This window comes from Stegodyphus dumicola, chromosome 10 (genome assembly GCF_044657685.1).
Source record: "Stegodyphus dumicola isolate Sdum_Otavi_A_Nest chromosome 10, ASM4465768v1".
NCBI classification, from domain to species: domain Eukaryota; kingdom Metazoa; phylum Arthropoda; class Arachnida; order Araneae; family Eresidae; genus Stegodyphus; species Stegodyphus dumicola.
The window spans coordinates 173,481,009-173,502,184 of NC_140777.1; the positions used below are offsets into that span (position 1 = coordinate 173,481,009).

Sequence of the window (21,176 nt, forward strand, 5' to 3'; positions counted from 1 at the left end):
ATGTATATCTTTTAAGCACAATGTATATATTTTAAGCAAAGTGAGACGTGGTACTCTTGTTGAAAATGTTTATGTTGTAGCTTATTACTGCTTTATCAGGGTAAAATATTTAACACCCAAAAAAAAAAAAAAAAAAAAAAAAAAAAAAAAAAAAAAAAATGCAGTTTCTCCAATTTTGCACAAATTTCACAGACCAGGTCATTTTTCTTTCTTCCTCTTTTGCAGGCATTTTTTCTCAAATTGCCTTTTATTGCTCCTTCTAAAGCTGTAGTTCTTTCTTTTTTACATCATCTTTGTGATCCTCTAGTCACTTCTCCATGTTAACCTCTTAGTACATGGTTTTACTTAAAAACACCATATCAAAGCTAACAAACAAACGAAAAAAAAATGGTGTCTTGAGGCATCATTTACCATCTGCAGCGTTTTTTCTTCAGATAATTTGTTTGTGATCCGAGATTCCTATTCCTTGTGCACTGTTCAATTCTTTTGCTAATTTTGTTACAGCAAGGGCCTGAAAGGTTTCAGATTTTAACAGCTGCCAAAAAGGGTTTGCTAAGGTTTCTTATACAGTCTCTAAGCTCGCAGTCTGCTTTTTACTCACTCCTAATAACTTTTTTTTTTTGTCTTTTTAGCTTTTATTTTCTTTGTATTTACACCACATACAATTAATTCAACAGCAAAATTTTAAAAAAAAATTTAAAGCACCATTGTACAGTACAAAGTCTTTAATCCGGACGTCCATACTTCGGAATGATCTATAATCCGGACCTCAAAGCTACAAATTTTCCGTGCATGCGGAGCGTTTACGCATGCGCATAATACGTTTACATATGCACGTTTAATGTATAACGGAAGGTATAAGCTAGGCTAAAATTATCTATTTCAGTTAATGTTGAAGATTACATTGTTTCTTAATCTTCTAATTGGATCAGGTTTATTATTTTTTCCAGACTGTTAGAGCAATTTTATAAAAAGTAAGCTTGAACTTTTGATTATGTCAAAAAGAATTTCTGATTCTGGAACTGCCAAAGGATCTATCTACAAAGCGAAAGCATGTTTCGATGCCTATCAAACAAAAAGTTAAATTGCTGCATAAAATAGATAAAGGCATGAAGAAAGTGACAGAGAAAACGAAAAAATTTCGATTGACAAGTTAGTCGATATTCTTGGCACAGCAATTACAGGATATGAACAGCGGAACTTTGTAACTGAACAAGAAATTATGTCTGTTTATAGAATTAAAGAGAAAGTATTAGCACATAAAATAAAGCAACTTAAACAACTTGCATTGAAAGAAATGTTTAATAAAGTAAACAAATAAATATTAAGCTTTTTTCTTTTGTAAATTTTGATACCCTTTAGATCATAATTGCTCTTTATTTCATAAATTATGGTTTCATGTTTTTAATTTTAAAATTTCTGCATACCATCTTACCCGATTTAAATTGATGATCTATAATCCGGAATCGAAGTCCCGACGAGTACGGATTAAAGACTTTGTACTGTAGTATACATTTAGAATTCTCGGTGCTGCTTTAAGTGTTGCCATACATTTTTTTTTTTTTTTTCTTTTTCTTTTTCCAGTCCTTTCTCAGTTCATCATATCATTGTTCAGTTTTCTTACTAAGATGGCTTTACAAAACTTTATTTTGTCTTTTTATTAATAATTTGTGTGTTAATTTTATTTATTAAATATCATATTCTTGGCATTTATGCCCAAAACTTGATTCAACAGCAAAATCACGAAATATTTAAAAACAGCATATCCTTATAATTTCTGACAGACAATCTCACGCACTGGAGATAAAAATGTTTTTCGTACAATGTTGCCACTGCTTGCTTTGAAACCGTCATGTTTGTTAATAACAAATTCATTTAAATTTTAGAAAATATGAAACAAATTCAAGATTCAGGTTTCCAGGTGCCCATGCTCGGGTGGAGGACTACGTTATTTGAAATTTGGTGGCTCTAAGTACCATTGTTTTTCCACAGTGCGAGAAGTATACCTACTTTCATGCATATTCTTCATGAATAACTAAAGAGAAATATTAGATAAGATTAAAGATGGGATTAAAAAAATTACAATCTTTAATATGTTTTTTTTTTTTTTTTTTTAATTTATTTATTTAATACCACCCTGTTTAGTACAGCATTCTACAATGACCGGTTAACAATTATGCAAGAGATTGCTAAAATTAATGTCCGAATTTTAAAAAATGTAGTTATTTTGAAAATATTTATATCAACATAATAAAGGCATTTTCTATTTGAATCTTTAATAAAACAAAATAACAACTGAAAAGATATTACCTAAAGTTTGTGAATTTATCAATTCCCCCCCCCTAATTAATCATTTTACAAACATGATTTAATTTGCAGCAATGAATTTAAATGCTATTTACACATTTCTATAATTTTTAATACAAGAAATGGAGCAGTTTTTCTAACTAAATTCAAATCTTCAGTTTGCCATTTAAATCATTAATAATGCAATTATTAATTCAACAGCAAAATTTTAAAAAAAAATTTAAAGCACCATTGTACAGTACAAAGTCTTTAATCCGGACGTCCATACTTCGGAATGATCTATAATCCGGACCTCAAAGCTACAAATTTTCCGTGCATGCGGAGCGTTTACGCATGCGCATAATACGTTTACATATGCACGTTTAATGTATAACGGAAGGTATAAGCTAGGCTAAAATTATCTATTTCAGTTAATGTTGAAGATTACATTGTTTCTTAATCTTCTAATTGGATCAGGTTTATTATTTTTTCCAGACTGTTAGAGCAATTTTATAAAAAGTAAGCTTGAACTTTTGATTATGTCAAAAAGAATTTCTGATTCTGGAACTGCCAAAGGATCTATCTACAAAGCGAAAGCATGTTTCGATGCCTATCAAACAAAAAGTTAAATTGCTGCATAAAATAGATAAAGGCATGAAGAAAGTGACAGAGAAAACGAAAAAATTTCGATTGACAAGTTAGTCGATATTCTTGGCACAGCAATTACAGGATATGAACAGCGGAACTTTGTAACTGAACAAGAAATTATGTCTGTTTATAGAATTAAAGAGAAAGTATTAGCACATAAAATAAAGCAACTTAAACAACTTGCATTGAAAGAAATGTTTAATAAAGTAAACAAATAAATATTAAGCTTTTTTCTTTTGTAAATTTTGATACCCTTTAGATCATAATTGCTCTTTATTTCATAAATTATGGTTTCATGTTTTTAATTTTAAAATTTCTGCATACCATCTTACCCGATTTAAATTGATGATCTATAATCCGGAATCGAAGTCCCGACGAGTACGGATTAAAGACTTTGTACTGTAGTATACATTTAGAATTCTCGGTGCTGCTTTAAGTGTTGCCATACATTTTTTTTTTTTTTTCTTTTTCTTTTTCCAGTCCTTTCTCAGTTCATCATATCATTGTTCAGTTTTCTTACTAAGATGGCTTTACAAAACTTTATTTTGTCTTTTTATTAATAATTTGTGTGTTAATTTTATTTATTAAATATCATATTCTTGGCATTTATGCCCAAAACTTGATTCAACAGCAAAATCACGAAATATTTAAAAACAGCATATCCTTATAATTTCTGACAGACAATCTCACGCACTGGAGATAAAAATGTTTTTCGTACAATGTTGCCACTGCTTGCTTTGAAACCGTCATGTTTGTTAATAACAAATTCATTTAAATTTTAGAAAATATGAAACAAATTCAAGATTCAGGTTTCCAGGTGCCCATGCTCGGGTGGAGGACTACGTTATTTGAAATTTGGTGGCTCTAAGTACCATTGTTTTTCCACAGTGCGAGAAGTATACCTACTTTCATGCATATTCTTCATGAATAACTAAAGAGAAATATTAGATAAGATTAAAGATGGGATTAAAAAAATTACAATCTTTAATATGTTTTTTTTTTTTTTTTTTTTAATTTATTTATTTAATACCACCCTGTTTAGTACAGCATTCTACAATGACCGGTTAACAATTATGCAAGAGATTGCTAAAATTAATGTCCGAATTTTAAAAAATGTAGTTATTTTGAAAATATTTATATCAACATAATAAAGGCATTTTCTATTTGAATCTTTAATAAAACAAAATAACAACTGAAAAGATATTACCTAAAGTTTGTGAATTTATCAATTCCCCCCCCCTAATTAATCATTTTACAAACATGATTTAATTTGCAGCAATGAATTTAAATGCTATTTACACATTTCTATAATTTTTAATACAAGAAATGGAGCAGTTTTTCTAACTAAATTCAAATCTTCAGTTTGCCATTTAAATCATTAATAATGCAATTAGCAACTCACTTAGCAGAAAATTTCAATATTATTATTTTTCACTCAATAATCAAATAATAGAAAGAACACATTGAAGGATATGACAAAATATATTTTACAAAAAGAAATAATCACTATATTAATCTGTGTTTATGTTTCTATAACAAATAAAACTTACTTTTCAGTTCTGAATTTCAAACTGTTATGTAGACTTTTACGCAAATCTTCCAATTTCTAAAAAGGAAAAAAAGAAATTAGTCTACGTACAGACTTTATGCCTATATATAAAATCAGCTATAAGAAATACTTACTGGGTTTGTAAATGCTGCTTCTTCTAAGCAGTCTTCAAATGTTAGAGTTATTAAACCAAATGGGTATGTTTTCACTATGCAAGTTAAACTAAAAAGGAAAAAAACTATTAAATGTTGAAATATTTAAAATTTGAAAAAAAAATCACTCCTATAGTTTCTTTGCATAAAAAAGATTGACAGTTTCCTGTTATGTACCTGCCATGCCTTTTTGGCAGAATTCAAATACATGTGAAGACTAAAAGGTTTAGAGGGCTGTGCACATGTATACATGCATGTAAACAAGAATAATTAAACACGTGCATATTATTACAATAGTACTGCAAAATGGCATGGCAAATGCATAATGGAAAAGTACCAACAAAATTAAGGTGAATCTTTGAAATATGGTAACTTGGCGATTTTCTGGCGAAAATTTGACGACCAACCCTGCTACAGCAACCTGCTAGGTTTTTTTTTTTTTTTTTTGGATGCCATTTTGTTTTCACAAAGTAAAGGCATTTTTTTTTTAACTCAACATTTTTTCCAAAAATCTGCTAGCCGAATTACACTTATGCTAGAACTTTTATGGAACAAAAGTGCTTAATCATGACGAAGATTAGGTGCGAAATTGGGAGAAAGTGCAGAATCACCACTGCTTGCTGCGTTTTTAAGAATTGCACATACACAGTATTCATGTACACGTCGACCTATTTTCGCTTAAAAAAACATCCCAGAATTACACAAAAGTGACATTGCGCACACTCTTGACTTTATCCATGTACACATCGACCTCTTTTCACTTAAAAAGTCAAAGAAAATTGACAAATATCCAATTATTACTTTTGTAAAAAGCGCCAAACAAATAAGTGGGCGATTCTGCACTTTAGCAGGGAAATTGTTTCTAAGTGCTTATTAGCTAAAATCACGATTGTAATTTTCCAGAAAATGTCACATTACATGTCTCATGTTCTCTCATTTCTCTGAGACAAAATAATCTGCGATTCAAACTTTGTACTTCTCAGATTATTGCTAAAGTCCTAGCTAGTAACCTTTATCGCCTTACAAAATGTCGCCAAACTACCTGTTACCATATTCCAAAGATTAGCCAAAATTAAATATAATTGCATTCATAAAAAATAATGTAAATATATATGAATTTATTATATGCAAGACATATTTTAAAAAACACAATAGCAACACATATACATGATGTGAGGGGCAACCAAATTGTTTCCATTGGAGTGCGTCGCTGCAGTATATATGCAAAACTTGTTGCTGATGTGAGTGAGTATATAAGCATTGGCATCTTGGTATGGGATTATGGTGGCATTCGTCTATTTCCAAAGAATGTATGGAAAATGCCCGAATGTTAACAATGGTGACGTTATTACCAATGCATCCAGACAGGATCAACATGCTGTTATTCTTTTCATGGCTGCTGAAGAACAAAACCAGTAGATATTGAAGAATGTGTAAGGAGAAGCATGCCTGTCGAAAAGCACCATTGTGGAAAGGTGATTTATGTACGGTGTTGAAAACGATCTTTCAGCAGTACATGTTGTTACAGGCAAAGCCAATAAATTTTTAGAAGTTTATGGATATCTAAGTTGCACTCTTGTAAAGCTTCTATAGCAGTTAATCTAGTTTATTATGCCAGCAATTTCTTTTTCCGTAGCTGATATTCTGCAGTCAAAATACTCATACTACAATTTGACAAATTTGAACAATATGTATCTTTCAGAATTTCTAATTTATTTTCATCCGCAGATATGAAGTCATTCTCCAGTATGATTAAAATATTTAATGAACTCAAAATTGCTTTATGTTTTGTAAATCTTTAAGATGTAAAATTAGAGCATCCAAAAATTGATTAAAAATTGTCACCCTAAAATAATATTTGGATGATTCTGGTGGAATATTAGAATGATTTTTTTGGGAGGGGTGTTGTTTTCATGGCTAGTCATGGAAGAATTCTATAGTCTTCATCAATTTTTTTTTTTTTTTTTTTTAAACAGCTTCTTACTTTAGGAAAATGGAAAATAGAACTGAAACCCATCTCTAACTGTGAGGTCCACTGCCTTACCTGCAAAATCCTAAATTAGAGCAATGTACGAGCATCCTAAATTAGCACTTTTTGTATCGAAAATAAAGTAATGGCAAAACTGGAACTCCTTAATGAATTAAAAAGAATGTAGGCCCTGGCAAATGAATTTTTATCAAACAAATTTCCAATTAATTCAAGAGCATGAATCAAAGAATGGATAAATTCTACCATCACCATATCCATCTACAATAGCTAAATTTTCAGAATGAAAAGTTCAATGTACATGTAATTTTGTTTTCCTTTTTTTTTTGGCTTGTACACCATTAAATGCACTAGACAGGGCAGCAGCACCATCATATCATTGGCCTCTTAATATATCTTAAATTCAAACTAAATTATTCTTATGTTTTCAAAATTATGTTTGGTAGATCTTCTCCTATGTTGAAACTACTAACTAGCACAAATGCCACTGCTGCAAGTCAATATCATATTTACTTATGCTTTTCATAAAAGTGTTGAATAAGTATATTTTTCATTGATATTGGTTCTAGTGATGAACAAAATAAAATATCTTCTGTAATAAGATTCTTTGCATCACATCTTATGAATGTTATGAACTGATATATCTGCTACATATATTAGAATATTTGTCTATCTGTACAAAATGCATTTTTTAAGATTTTTCTAAAATTCGAGTTTTAATATCTTCTGCTATACCACTTATTCTTTTTTTGAATGGTATTATTTAACAGTGGTATTGCTTTTAATTTTGCAGCCTCCTTTTTCACCAAACATTATTTGCACCATTTCAGAAGCTGCTAGCAAAATAAGATCTTCAGCAATTGTATGTGGTTTACTGGTTTTGGCAATGCAATATGCTACTCTAATTAGCTTAGTAATGCTTTCTCATTAGCAGTAGTTGCTGATGGAAAAAGTGTCTTGCTCCTTGTGAAAGAAATTTAACTTTCTTTCAAAAAATTCCGTGTGTTTTTCTTTTTTGACATTAAAGGAGCATCCAATTCTACACAAACAAAAAATATATAATCTCAATAAAGTGCATTTTAATCAAGAATTAATTAACATAAAAAAGCACTATGCGCTACTATCGCATCTACGTGCTACACAAACGAAATATCCACTTACCTTATTTAGAAATTTCTATGTCTTTCTTAATATCATCCCAAAACCAAAATTCCTTAATAACATCTAAAAACCAAAATTCCTTAATAGCATCCAAAAACTTTCCTCAAACCATGTTCCTTTTCTAATGGAATGCTTTATATGGTGAGTATTTGAACCTTTCTTTGCGACAAACCCATTCAAAGCCATCTGAATGATCTTTACGTTCGACCATATGCATTTCTGTCATACAAAGAACACACTTATAATTCCGTTGAATTACATCCAATAGAACTTCTTTTCTTCAGTCCTTAACCACTTAAAAAATAAAAAAAAACCCTCCGCTCTCTCATTCTATACCACCAAACACCCATTCACCACCAGCAGCCATTTTTATGGTGCATAGCACACAATACACAATGTTGATCTAACAAATATTTTTCCATCAGTCAAATTCACTGGAATCACACAACCAGTCACGTCATAATAGGGTTTCCATAACATTCAACTACTCAGGGTTACCATTAATGAAACAAAACTTGGAGATAATCCAAGGTGCACCCTAAAATAAAGGCTAACCCAAAATTTTAATAAATAATAATAAAACTCACCTTCCATTTTCATTTCCATATATTAATACTACAGTATCACCAAAAACAGTTTCGTGTTTCTTTTGTATAAAAAGTGGTAGCAAAATTTCATCAATACTCTTCAGAATGTTAGATCTCTTTTCTGCAATTAATAATTCAGCAACAATTAATAAATATATAAATGAAAATACATATATTATCAAACCACAAAATCAAGAATTAAAAGCCAAACACTGATTTTAAAAACAACACAGTAAAAATATACAAGTGAAGAAACACTATATATATATGAATTTTAAAAGGTTAGGATTAACATACTTACAAACACAGTATATGTATATATATATATATGAATAAGTATTAGATATATATATATATACATTACAACATTTTTAATCATCTTTTATTTGACATCATTTACATTATCAATAGCACCAAGTGTGTCATAAATATATCTGCCTGGTCACATTTCAAAATCTTGGACAATATGAAATATTTTAGACTTGAAATTTTAAAATTTCAGTTTGCTTACCTCTGGAATATAAATCTCAGTTATATAATATCCATTCAGATTCATATGAAATAATGGTACTTTTCCGTTTTGCCGGCGCAAACTATAAAGTCGCCAATAATGGTACAACTGATGCCAAACGGAATATCTTCGCTGGTAACCTTTTACACCTCATTTTCAGAACAAGTCGCAGCCATTTCTTATTAGATTGATTGTTTTTTTTTTTTTTTTTTTTTTTTTCCAATACTGGCATACAATTTTACATAGAATATTTACAAAGATAATTAAATTTTATGCCTTAAGACCATCCTCGGTAATTAAGTCCATTAGGATGCAATCACACTGCTCACCCGAAGGCGAAAATATAGAAAAGACAAAATCAAGGGTTAAATTTATCAAGTCTAATGAGAATGCACTAGCAAAGTAAAGCATTGCGGATTTACATAATTTCTGAGTAAGCTATTCGTATAAATTGAAATAATTCTTGCATTTAAACTTGTATTCCAAATTAAGATTTAACTTGAAATTAATGTAGAAAATTACTGAGAGAATTAGATTTTTGTAGCGTAGTTTACGTGAGATGAGATCACTTGGGGTCACGTGATACGAACCGGCGAGTCAGGATGTTGAATCATGATAGCATAGTAAATTCTTACATTAATGTCTTTTTAAAAGTTTATTGTCTTTATTTATTCGATTTTTACAAAATTTTAAACCATATTAAAATGCTTATGCCTTCAGAATAAAAAATTCTTAGAACTAACATTTGTTAACATTTTTTATGTGTATACTGTATGTTGTTGCCAACAAAGTCTGCTTGGTGAGATTTGCGCTAGCGAAACCGAAAAGTACCAAAATAATCAATGCATTTCATTTAATTTAATATTCAGCACTTTGTTTCAGAAAAACCAATGGAATGGTTTTTCTGAAACAAAGTGGTATTTCTGGTATTTTAGTGGCACTTTTCGTTTTTAACAGAAAATCTCTGTTTTTGTTAAGATCAGCCCAATACCTCCTTTAGATTTTATTCCACTTTCATGGTATACATAAGTCATTTAATAACTGCTGGAAAAAAATTTCTCTTATTGATGTCACTCTTTCAGTATTATGCAGGGAAGCCCAAAATCATTCTGCAAAAATGAAACTTTTTCAAATTTATAAAACTTCAGTAAAGCACCACAGTGAAACTCCAAACATAGAAAAGGTGTTTAAGTTAAAGATGCTATTAAAGAAACAACTCAAAGGAAGTTTCATCTTATGTCATACATATTACATTCTATAATTCTTATTACCTAATTATATACACTCATTTCAGCTAATTTTTTCTTAAATGTACAAAAAAAGAAAATAATTCTAAAATATTCCAATCAATATACACATAATAATTATTAATTCTGTTACCCATATTAAAAGAAATGAAATTATATTAAAAATATCAATATTTCTACATTTTATATCATATTTTACTATAAATTATTTTCCCTTTCTTTCAGCTGCTTTTTAATTTTTTTACAAATTGTCTTGGTAAATTTATTTTATAATCAATATTTAAGGCTGATTTTAAACCCCTGTACTTTTCATTCATGAAATTAGGTTTTACATACATTGACAGAAAGGAAATGTAAAATCTAGGTTGACTTTTGTTCAGTTTGATAAACATTTACAGCTGCTTCTTATTAAAAATAGCTGTTTTGTATTTGTATTTACTGCTGGTTTCTGTAATTTTCATCTCAGAAATTTTTATGTGCATTAAAACTTTGTGTACATTAAAAGAAAAAAAGGCATATGAAATTCAGGCAAAATTTTATTCAGTTTGATAAATATAATGTAATATTTTTAAACAAATTATTGTCCAACTCAGAGTCTCAAAACTAAATGAAAATTACATACCTGCATCTGATAAAATAGATGAATCGATATGAAGATCAATCATAGATGTTCTTGCTTCCTTCATTTTGCTAAAAGCTCTTTTAAACACCGCCGTTATTTTCCAGGTATTTTTCTCAATTATAAGAAGTATTAATTAGAGCTGAAAAAGAAAATAAAAATGCAAATGGATATTTTACGTAAAATATAAAGGTCGAGAATTTTTTTTATTGCACGAATGCATTAATAACTTTCCAAGAATAATTGAGCATCAATTTTCAGATGAATGCAAATAACTCGGAAAGAGCAATTTATGTAATATTTAATTATGTAAAATCTCTAAAATATGATCAGTGGGATATGCATAATGAATCCAATGGCGTTTCCCTAATCTGCTCCAAACACGTGCAATGAACACTTCAAAAATTTTTGATTTTATTGTCTCCCTTTTACCTCTTGCAAATATATATTTTATGAATTACTCCTGTTTCTTTTTAAAAATAAACAAAAAATTATTTTAGAGTGCCTTCCTAAATATAAAAATACTCCTTGTTTTTTTAAATCACTAACCTTTCAAGTTGCCTTGATACATACCGCCAAAATAACAATGCTGATAACAAAAGCAACTTCTATTATTAACCTTTGGATGGTGGCGTCATCTACATATAATGAAATGAACTATGTTTATTTCTCTTGGAAAAAATGTTGCATTGATTAGCGACTTGTATTTCCTTCTGTAGTCACGTTTGACCCCTACTGTGAATATCCTGAGGGGGAACTTTAAAAGTAAGTTATATATATATATATATATATATTTGTGTATGTTTAATTTCACAGAATGATCAATTAAGGTATTGCAACATTTTGGAACAATTGATGATATAAATCTCCTAGATTAAAATCGTTAAATTATGATCCCCACACTGAAAAGAATATATTTAAAAACTCCCATTACATCTATAAATAATTCTAAAATCGCTTAGCAACTGATCCATCATACATTTGATACAACAAAAGAAATTAAGCATAAATCGTTTATGACATTAAAAAAATAACTCATACGCTTATGAAAGAGGTGTTAAAAAATACACTACGAAACTAAAAATTAGGAAATAAGTTAGTACGCTAATATTTAGCGCAAGTATTTTTACGACCGTTTCCTTATGAAATGATAAGTAGAAATATATGTTACGAAACAGGTCTAAAAAGGAAGTAAATGTTCTAAAAATTAAATATTATTTAAAGTTTGGTACAAGTGCCAGTTTTATAGTTGCTAGTTAAATGTTTTTGAATTTTTTAAACAGTCAAATAAAATACAAGTCTTCTTAGTGCGATGTACGTTTGCAGCGTAATTTGGACGACGGGTGTGATGTGTTACAGTGGTGGCACCATCTCTCGAGACAGCAGACACATGAGCCAAAGTAGTATAGCAATTAGGATTTTTAGTAGTATAGTATAACAATTAGGATTTCTTTTAACAACCGAATTTCTTATAAAGAGCCATGTTTTTAGGAATCGGTTTAGAATAATTACTAACATTAAATAAAACAAGATATAATAATAATAATTTTATTTATCAATAAAAGTATGACAAAACACATATTTAATGTGAACAATGACACTGGATTTCTTTGAAAAGTCTGGTTTATATGTCGCTTTTTTATTTCAAACAGGATTCTCGGTTTCATAAATAATATATCTCAATTTACTTTTGATGAGTTTCATGCTTGAAAAAGAGTCTTCGCATGAATATGTACAGTTGTTGGCATCTACTCCGGTAAAAGAAAAAGAAAAACGCGATGAGGTCTCATCGAGTATACACTAGTTGATTTAAAAGACACGAAATAATTTGCAACCTTCTGATATAATTGACACAATATTTTTGATCAATCGGACGATACGTGATAATATTTTGTTGTGCTATGGATGACGATAAAATTTCCCAGTCGAATGCTGAAGCTAGCAAGGTTGTAGTGACATTAGTTATTTCGAAGCAGGAGACATGAAAAATGAGCAACGCTTGCACAGGGACGCATATAAGAATTCTGTACCGCGCCACGCGCATAGGGAAAACTACTATAAATGGACTTGTACTTGTAAATGGACATTCTTTCCGATGACATCAATTGCTCTCGGCGTAATGACACTTAGACGGGATTCTTACCATTTTGCTCTCGATGAATGACTCGCATGAATGACACGGAAGCGTGAAAATTACCGTTTGTTTTCTTTGAAACGAAAACATTTAGCTGCAATGTTCTAAAGATGGCTTCCTGTTTCGTGGAATTATGAAATCATAAAATCTTTCAAAGATGCTGTTAATATCAGAAGCAATCTTAAGCGTTTAGATTATGTAAATAGCTGAGTTCTTAAATTTAGTGCAAAAACCAAAACAGGACGGTCTCAATCCAACTATAAAGGCATTGTGCGCTAACAAGTATATTATTATTATTGCAACTTTGTTGCATTCTGTTCCTTACACATTGAAGAAAATATTTCCTTTGCAAATGTTATGTTATTTCTATGTTAACGTCCATGTCATTTCTAATGTTCTGTTGCCTTAAATAAAAGAAAAAAAAAGGGCATTCAGTATTGTCGCTGAATTTAATACACATGCACTTAAAAAGGAATTTCTATTTCTGTCAAACTTTATTTTTATGCAAAGGTAGAAAAGATGTTGCACAGTAAAAAGGGCAATATTCATAAAGTAATATTATTCAATTTAAAATAGGTATCTCTGTTTATCTGTTTCAAATCTATATTAGTTTAACTTCAAAAATACATTTTGTGAATTTACTCTGTACTATGTTAGCTTCCAACGTCGTCTTTGCTATGTCCGAAAAGTGACTTGTCTTATGCTTTCGGTGGCTGCATCTGCAGAAAATGGATATATAATAAACATGAAATAAGGACTTAATAATCGTGACACTTTTAAGATGAAGGGTTTTAAATTAATACATCCATTAAAAATCTCTGCACTTAATATTAACGCACATTTACCGGAGTTAGCGCAAGAAAAAATAATACTTTTTCTCTCTAGGGGGGGGGAAAGAAAAAAACCCCTCATTTTTTATATTAAATTCACAACAGTGTTGTAAATGTAATCTCATAGTAACAAAAATACAACGCACGTAATGATCTTTCCGGTACTGCTATCAAAATGTAAACAAACGGTATGCAGTTGTACCTTCGAGCTCAAGCAAAGTCAAGGCGTTCCTAAGCGCAAAAGAAATGATGTCATCGGAACTCATATCCAGTCACGAGGAGGGATTTTTCCCTATGTGTGTGGCGCGGTACAGAATGCTTATATGCCACCGGGACGCGTAATGGCAAACCGCACATTGAGTTGATCAATGTTAGGGGAATTTCGCTTACTGCGCATGCCCAGAATATAATTTGGTGCAATTACAACTTTGGCGCATTTTTAAAAGAAGATAAATTCGGTATATGGTTCATATTGTGTTATCTGGGCGTAAACAGTTCGGTGTTTTAAAACTTGTTAGGTTGTAACTTGCTTCATTATATAGAGTGTACACTACGGAAATTTTAGTTTAAGAAATATTACAAAACAGGAAACATTACAAGATATAGCTGAATGCTTACTTTTTATAATTCTGAGGAATAAAAGCAATTGAGTATTTATCATACGTTCCATTTCTATATACTTTAACAAATTAAGGAATTAAAGTCAAATAACTGATATTAAATGTAATATTTATAAATAAAATAAACCAAAATGAAATGAAACAGGAGCACACGCAATAAGTACACACAAATTTACGGAGTATTTCAATTGTAAACAGTAAATCCAATATGACAAACAGGCTTGTGTAAGGGTTGCTTATGCCCTTAGTCGCCAGTATTTCCTCCCACGCTAACGTTAGACCATTGAGCATGCGCAGTAAGCGAAATTCTTTTACATTGATCAACTCAATGTGCGGTTTGCCATTACGCCATCGGGACTGGAACTACGGACCTCTCAAATACGCATCGAACGCGCTGACCATTACTCCACGATCGCATGCTAAGAAGGCAGAAAAAATACCTTATAAGGTGAGTGTGAAAATTCCGCCGTTTTGGGTCGAAAGACTTGAGATATGGTTTATCAGGTAGAGGCCCAATTTCAAATTAGTGAAATCAAGAATGAAGAAATGATGTTTAATTATTTGGTCGCCCAATTAGAACCTAGATTTGTGGAGAACATCTGGAATATCATAAAAAAACTCTACGAGCAACAAATATTCGGCTGCTAAGGAACGATTACTCAACACTTTTAAGGAAAGTGAAAATCTCCGCATTAAACGTTTGCTCACGGGGTTGGAACTTGGCGACATGAAACCCAGCCAGCTCCTTCTCAGAATGAAATCTCTGGGCGCAGACATGTTGGAGAAAACTTTGAGATCTCTCTGGTTGGAAAAGATGCCAGATGCTGTGAAAAACATTCTAGTGATTAGTGATGAAACGCTGGACAAGTTGTACACAATGCCTGATAGAATTGTGGAACTAAACTGACGCCAGGAATCAGCTGCCGTCAGTAAAAATACAATGTGGAAGAACTACAGCAGAAAATTACCTCATTAGAGCTCCAAATTGCCAGCATGACTGCCCGGAACTCCAGACCACGGACTCGCAACTTCATTAGGAATCGTTCGAGGTCAAGAAAGAAATTTGAGGAAAAAGGTAAATATTGTTATTACCATTTTAAATTTGCCACTAAGTGCTATCCTGAAAAATGTAAAGAACCTTGTGAATGGAAACAGTAGGGAATCGTAAATCAGCAGTAAACTCCGGGGCCAGTTCTACTGCAATGAATTATAATTGCCGCAAATTCCGACTATATGTCACCGACAGAAAATCGGGATTACGGTTTTTAGTGGACAGGTGGAGCCGACGTAGTACTGATACCGGCAACTACAGCAGGAATTATGCCTTGTTCCTATACATTATATGCTATCCATGGCAAAGAGATCCCAATTTATGGTGTAAGAACTCTAAAGGCTCGTTTCCACTACTGCGTACGAACGCGTTGCGTCAATTGAAGACACGCCTACGGCATCCGTACAAGCGTTTCCACTGCTGCGTATCCGTAAAATATTTTCAGTTTACGCCGCTAGGTGTCATTGTAATATTTTGGCGCAAACAAGCAGTTCGCGAGTTACGACGCTGAACTTCTGAATTTTTCCCGCTTAAGCGAGTATTGTTTGTTTTGGATTTGATATGGATCCTGACTTAAAACGCAGAAAAGCTTTGTTTACTAAATTCCATGTTATTGGAAATTTTTATTTCTGCTTATGACCTGCGAAAGCAAAGTACGCTAGCAATTTTTAGATAAGTAAGGTTATAAAGCACATTATGAACATCACTAATTCCATGGAAGCTGAAGTAAATTTAAAAAAAAAAAAATTGTCTTTCTAGAAGCCTTAAATATTATGAAATAATATATATATATTATTAAAACTAAAATGTACTGTTAGTGAAAAAGTAAACAAATAAATAAATAAAACAAAAGAGTTAAAGGAATTAAAAAATAGTTGGTACTTTAAAAGTACAGAGCAACTGTAAAGAAAGGTTCACAATATTTACACAAAATTTGCTATGCTTGTATACCGCTGACTTCAGGGTCATAGCTGGATAATTTATTAAAAATCTCGTTTGTTTTAAAATGCACTATGGGCAGTTATATTTTATGCATAATCCATAACATATTATTTTTAATTTAAACATTTTTAATTCATATCTCTTTTTATAAAAGAAGTTATAAAAATAAGATTTTTCTCTTTATATATATACACATTAGGTAAAGAAAATGGAAATATTTAATTAATTAATTCCTGCGCTTCTGCTGGAGAGGACTGAATTTAAAAGCAATTATTATAGTAATTTTTTGTTAAAAAATGTTTAGTGCATTAATACTGTCTCATGTTAACTGGAATGAAAGTTTAGAATCGTAAACATCCCAAAGTCTGAGCACATGTATATACATTCACATAAAAGTGAAACGAAAAAATATATATATATCTGCAGGGTTTCAAAATAAATTAAATTTAAATAATTCTCTTGCGCCATTGCTGCAAGGAATGAAATTTGAATTTAACAAACATTTTCTATTCGTAAAAAGCAAATTTAAAGTTAATTGAATTTAAATGAAATTTAATGCAAACAAATAAATGATTAATTATTGCTGCGAACTAATATACAATATCATTTAAATTCTGAGAGCATATGTAAATCAAGTGCAAGTATCAAAATCCATGAATAAATATATATTTCCAAAAATTTATTTATCCTATTATTCACTTATGCATTTTTATAAATTTTTTAGGATTAAATCTATTCTATTATTCATTTATGCATTTTTATAATTTTTTAGGATTAATAATCTATCCCATTATTCACTTATGCATTTTTATAATTCTTTTAGGATTAATAAATTTTTGGAATTATATATTTATTCATGGATTTTAATACTTGCACTTGATTTACATATGCTCTCAGAATTTAAATGATATTGTAGATTAGTTCGCAGCAATAATTAATCATTTCTTTGTTTGCATTAAATTTCATTTAAAATTAATTAACTTTAAATTTGCTTTTTACGAATAGAGAATGTTTGTTAAATTCAAATATATATGTACAGGATATGCTTTAAATTAGTATTATATAATTTTCAAACTTTTTTTGCGGGAAAAATTTAAATAAATAAGAGCATAAATAAAACAATATATTTAATGCATATAATAATAGAAATAAATTATAAAACACAAATATAGAATCAAATTGGAATAAAAAGCTAAAAAAGTTGCAGACAGGGTGCAAAAAGCTTATGGGATTCGAACTCACGACTCCAAAAAGTGAACATCGTTACCATCAGCTTTACCGCTAAGCTAGGATTGCACGTGAGCCTTATGCATATTTTGGCTTATATACATCATCAAGTGAATCAATTCTTAAAATTTAAGTTTTTTGGTCCTATTTCAGTGTGCTATCGTCTGAAAAATTCACCAGAGTTTGTTCTTCAGCTTCTAGTACATTTTTTACAAAAATCATTATCTTTTAAAGTGGCGTTCCGATTGAAGTTAAATGGGCTGCTAAAAATATATTTCATGTGCTTACAAATATATGTTAGCCAAAAAGATATATTTATAAAGGGAAATACAAATTTAACATATTCTTCAATAAACTGGAGTATTTAAAAGGCTATCAAATTTAATTTATAATTAGTGTTTTTAGTTTTTACCTGTTTCAAAAGAAAAAAATAGCAAATCTTTTAATCATATCTAATTTGCTATAGCAGTTTGATATAGTCAGACATTCATTTTCATTAAAGCTAAATGAGTATGCAGAACTAGGAAATGATTATCAGAACAAATTTTGCTATTTCATGGACTTGGAATTATAATTTTTGCCGCTGATTTTCTTGAACGAACAAGTACTGTAGTTGCAGTTATCTTGTTTTTCTTATCTTTTTTTAACTAAATTCAGCTGATTGCTATCTTTTTCAGCACGCAGATTTCTCGCTATAATATTAATTCAGAAATAAGTATTTTTTAGCAAAACGTTCTTTTCCTAAGCGAGCGTTCATCGCTCTTCTGCCGCCATTAATTTTTAGTGACTACACATTATTGCTCCTTTTTCACCACGTGACCCCAACGCATCCGCAGACATACGGATAGAAGTTGAACATTGTTGAACTCCATCCGTATGTCATCCGTCACCGCACCCCAACTGGGCTAATATAAGCATAAGCAATTAGCATTTAAGCATTTAAGCAAGCCGTCACCGCACACCGACCGGATTGCAGATGTCAATCAAAGTGAATTCGCTCGCTGATTGGAGAAACGCATACGCACCGCAACGCATACGCAGCAGTGGAAACGGGCCTTAAATCTTGAGTTGGGACTCAGACGACAATGGCCATTTATCGTCGCTAAGGTTAATAAAGGTATCGTTGGGGCTGATTTTCTAAATCATTTTCAAATACTTATTGATATTCATAACAGAAAATTGATCGTGCTGTTACTCAGTCATTCGTAAAGGCTGCAGTTAGGTCTTTTTCGGATGAACACATCATCAGCCCACTGAATAATAATCATAAATCAAAGTTTTATGAATTATTTAAATCATACCCAAATTTAACTAAGCTATATGTTTTCAATACCTCATCTAAACATCATGTGAAGCACCACATAGCAAACAAAGGGATACCTGTGCATTTACTTGCCCGTCAACTCGATCCTGAAAAACTTGCCGTAGCCGAGCAAGAATTTCAATTCATGTTGGCGATGGAAATCATTCGACTAGCAAAGTCTCAATGGGCTAGTCCTCTACATTTAGTCAGAAAAAAAGGATGGAATAGTTAGAGCCTACGGGCAAAGAATCTCTAAGGAGAAGAAGTAAAGGTTCCCCGAGGCAAATGTGACTCCGTCAGACCGAAGAGACACATTATGTATATCCCTGAAGCTTACTTTAAAGGGGCAAACCATCCCAAAGCTATTCACTCTCCGTACCTCACTGCGCATGTGCGAAATAACATCAGGAGGCAACAAAGCAGCATGCCGTCGGCCATATTAGCAATCTTTTACCACGTTGTTCAAAAAGGTTCTTTGTTGTTGTAGTCAGAGGTACTTGGTTTTAGTTATGTGAAATTCTTTTAAAGACTTTTTAAATGTAATGCTGTAAGTGAAATGGTTTTGGCTATTGGGGGAAAACTTTGCTCTTGGTTTTCAAGATGGTCATTCCAAATAATTGTCTAAAAGTTTTCATGGTAATTTGTTTTTAAAGTTGTCAGATATAATGTATTTCAGTGTTTTCAATTTATTTAGGGGTGCCTTTAATTATTTTTTCTGTTTCAGTTAGTTATTGCAAATTTTGCTTTTAAAATTTCACTGTAAAATTTTAACTATGGATTCATAAAAATTTATTACGTTTTGTATGGCATGTGTTTCCCCCCCTTTTTAAGTGTACACAAGAAAAGAATTAAGAAATTTATTTCATTTAAATTTTGTCTTCGTATGGCTCGCTGTTTAAATTGAAAGTGAAAATTGGGCAGGATTTCTATAATTCGCCCAAAATTCCAACTAACATCCTTTTGCTCATAAAACTCCAGAAATTTATGAAAATAAAACATTTTGAGTTATTTTAAAGTAAAAAATTTACTATCTCCTCGAACTGCGCTGTTTAAATTCCACCCTGCGCTGGTGTTTCACTGTATAGCCGTGGTTCTTCGGTACAACGGCGCAGAGGCGAAACAGGTTTACATTGCGTCTATGGAAGCTTTCATTCTTCTCCTTAGAGATTCTTTGCTACGGGGACTATAGACGATTAAATGACCAAACCATGGCTGACCGTTACCCGATTTCCAGAATCGAAGATTTTCATCTTATCTTGCGAGGTAAAAAGATTGATCTAGTAAAAGCATACTATCAGATAACAATCACTGAAGAATAAAAACCAAAGACCGCCGTAGTTACCCCTTTCGGATTATTTGAACTCAAATATTGTGAGTTTCGGACTCAGAAATTCACCGGCTACCTTTCAGCGTTTCATTAACGAAGTGTTCTTCAGTTTGGATTTTCTATTCCCATACTTAGACGATGTGCTAATAGCATCATCATCCGAGGATGAACACAAAAAACATCTTCAAATAGTTTTTGAGAAACTGAGCAAATCTGGCCTTCTCATTAATGTATAGAAATCCATTCTGGGAGTAGATCAAATTTAGTTTGTGGGTTATCCGATTGCTGTTAAAGGCTCATGTCCTCTGCCTAGCAAAGTTTAAGTCATCTTAGAATACCCACTGCCTGTGACCCTACAAGACTTGCGTACCTTCTTGGGTACGATAAATCTTTATCGCAGTCTTTATCTTTATATACAAGCACCACCGCACGAGTTTTTAAAAGAGGCAAAAAAGAAAGATAAAATAAAAGTTCCATGGACTGCAAGCATGATTTAATTAATGCTGCCCTTTTATGTTTCCTCTGACTTGTACGTCCGTTATTATTGTGCACTGATGCATCAGCCTGGGCTATTGGATTACTGCAGCCTGGGCTACTGCAACAATTTGAAGGAGGAAACTGGAGGCCAATTGCTTTGTATTCAAAGAAATTTAATGACTCTCAGAAATCTTACAGCACCTACGATCGTGAATTCTTGGGTGGTCCTCCTTTCAGTGAAACATTTCAAATATATGATAGAAGGTAGAGACTTTGAAATTGTAACGGATCACAAGCCATTAACCTTCGCTTTTAAGGAAAAAAATGAGAAAGCATCTCCGAGACAACTGCGTCAACTACAGTACATTTTGCAGTTCATCACAGATATTCGGCATATTAGTAGACAAGAAAATGTGGTTGCGGACACCCTATCACGAATTTCTATTATTGATTATGAACGAATTGCCGTAGAACAAAATACGGATCCAGAATTTAAAGATGTAATGGAAAGTGACACG

General features: G+C 31.4%; 1 protein-coding gene and 1 long non-coding RNA gene across 9 annotated transcripts in view; one reads left to right on the plus strand and one right to left on the minus strand.

Annotated features, from left to right (window-relative positions):
- The window catches only part of Sms (spermine synthase), a 170,983-nt gene that overhangs the window by 26,977 nt on the left and 122,830 nt on the right, over positions 1-21,176 (minus strand). For 2 of the 4 annotated variants that reach the window (XM_085825884.1, XM_085825880.1), the window contains exons 1-5: positions 11,297-11,350; positions 10,751-10,889; positions 8,371-8,491; positions 4,618-4,705; positions 4,485-4,540 (exon numbers count right to left, since the gene is read on the minus strand). In XM_085825884.1, coding sequence (XP_085682010.1) covers positions 4,485-4,540; positions 4,618-4,705; positions 8,371-8,491; positions 10,751-10,814 — 329 coding nt within the window. In that variant the 5' untranslated portion in view covers positions 10,815-10,889; positions 11,297-11,350. Of the gene's footprint in view, positions 1-4,484; positions 4,541-4,617; positions 4,706-8,370; positions 8,492-10,750; positions 10,890-11,296; positions 11,351-21,176 lie in introns of those variants that run through there. The other 2 variants (XM_085825881.1, XM_085825882.1) reach the window with 1 other exon arrangement.
- The window catches only part of LOC146995206 (uncharacterized), a 126,991-nt gene continuing 117,223 nt past the window's right edge, over positions 11,409-21,176 (plus strand). For 3 of the 5 annotated variants that reach the window (XR_015043642.1, XR_015043644.1, XR_015043645.1), the window contains exon 1: positions 11,409-11,512. This is a non-coding gene — a long non-coding RNA (uncharacterized LOC146995206). The remainder of the gene's footprint in view (positions 11,513-21,176) is intronic. The other 2 variants (XR_015043646.1, XR_015043643.1) reach the window with 2 other exon arrangements.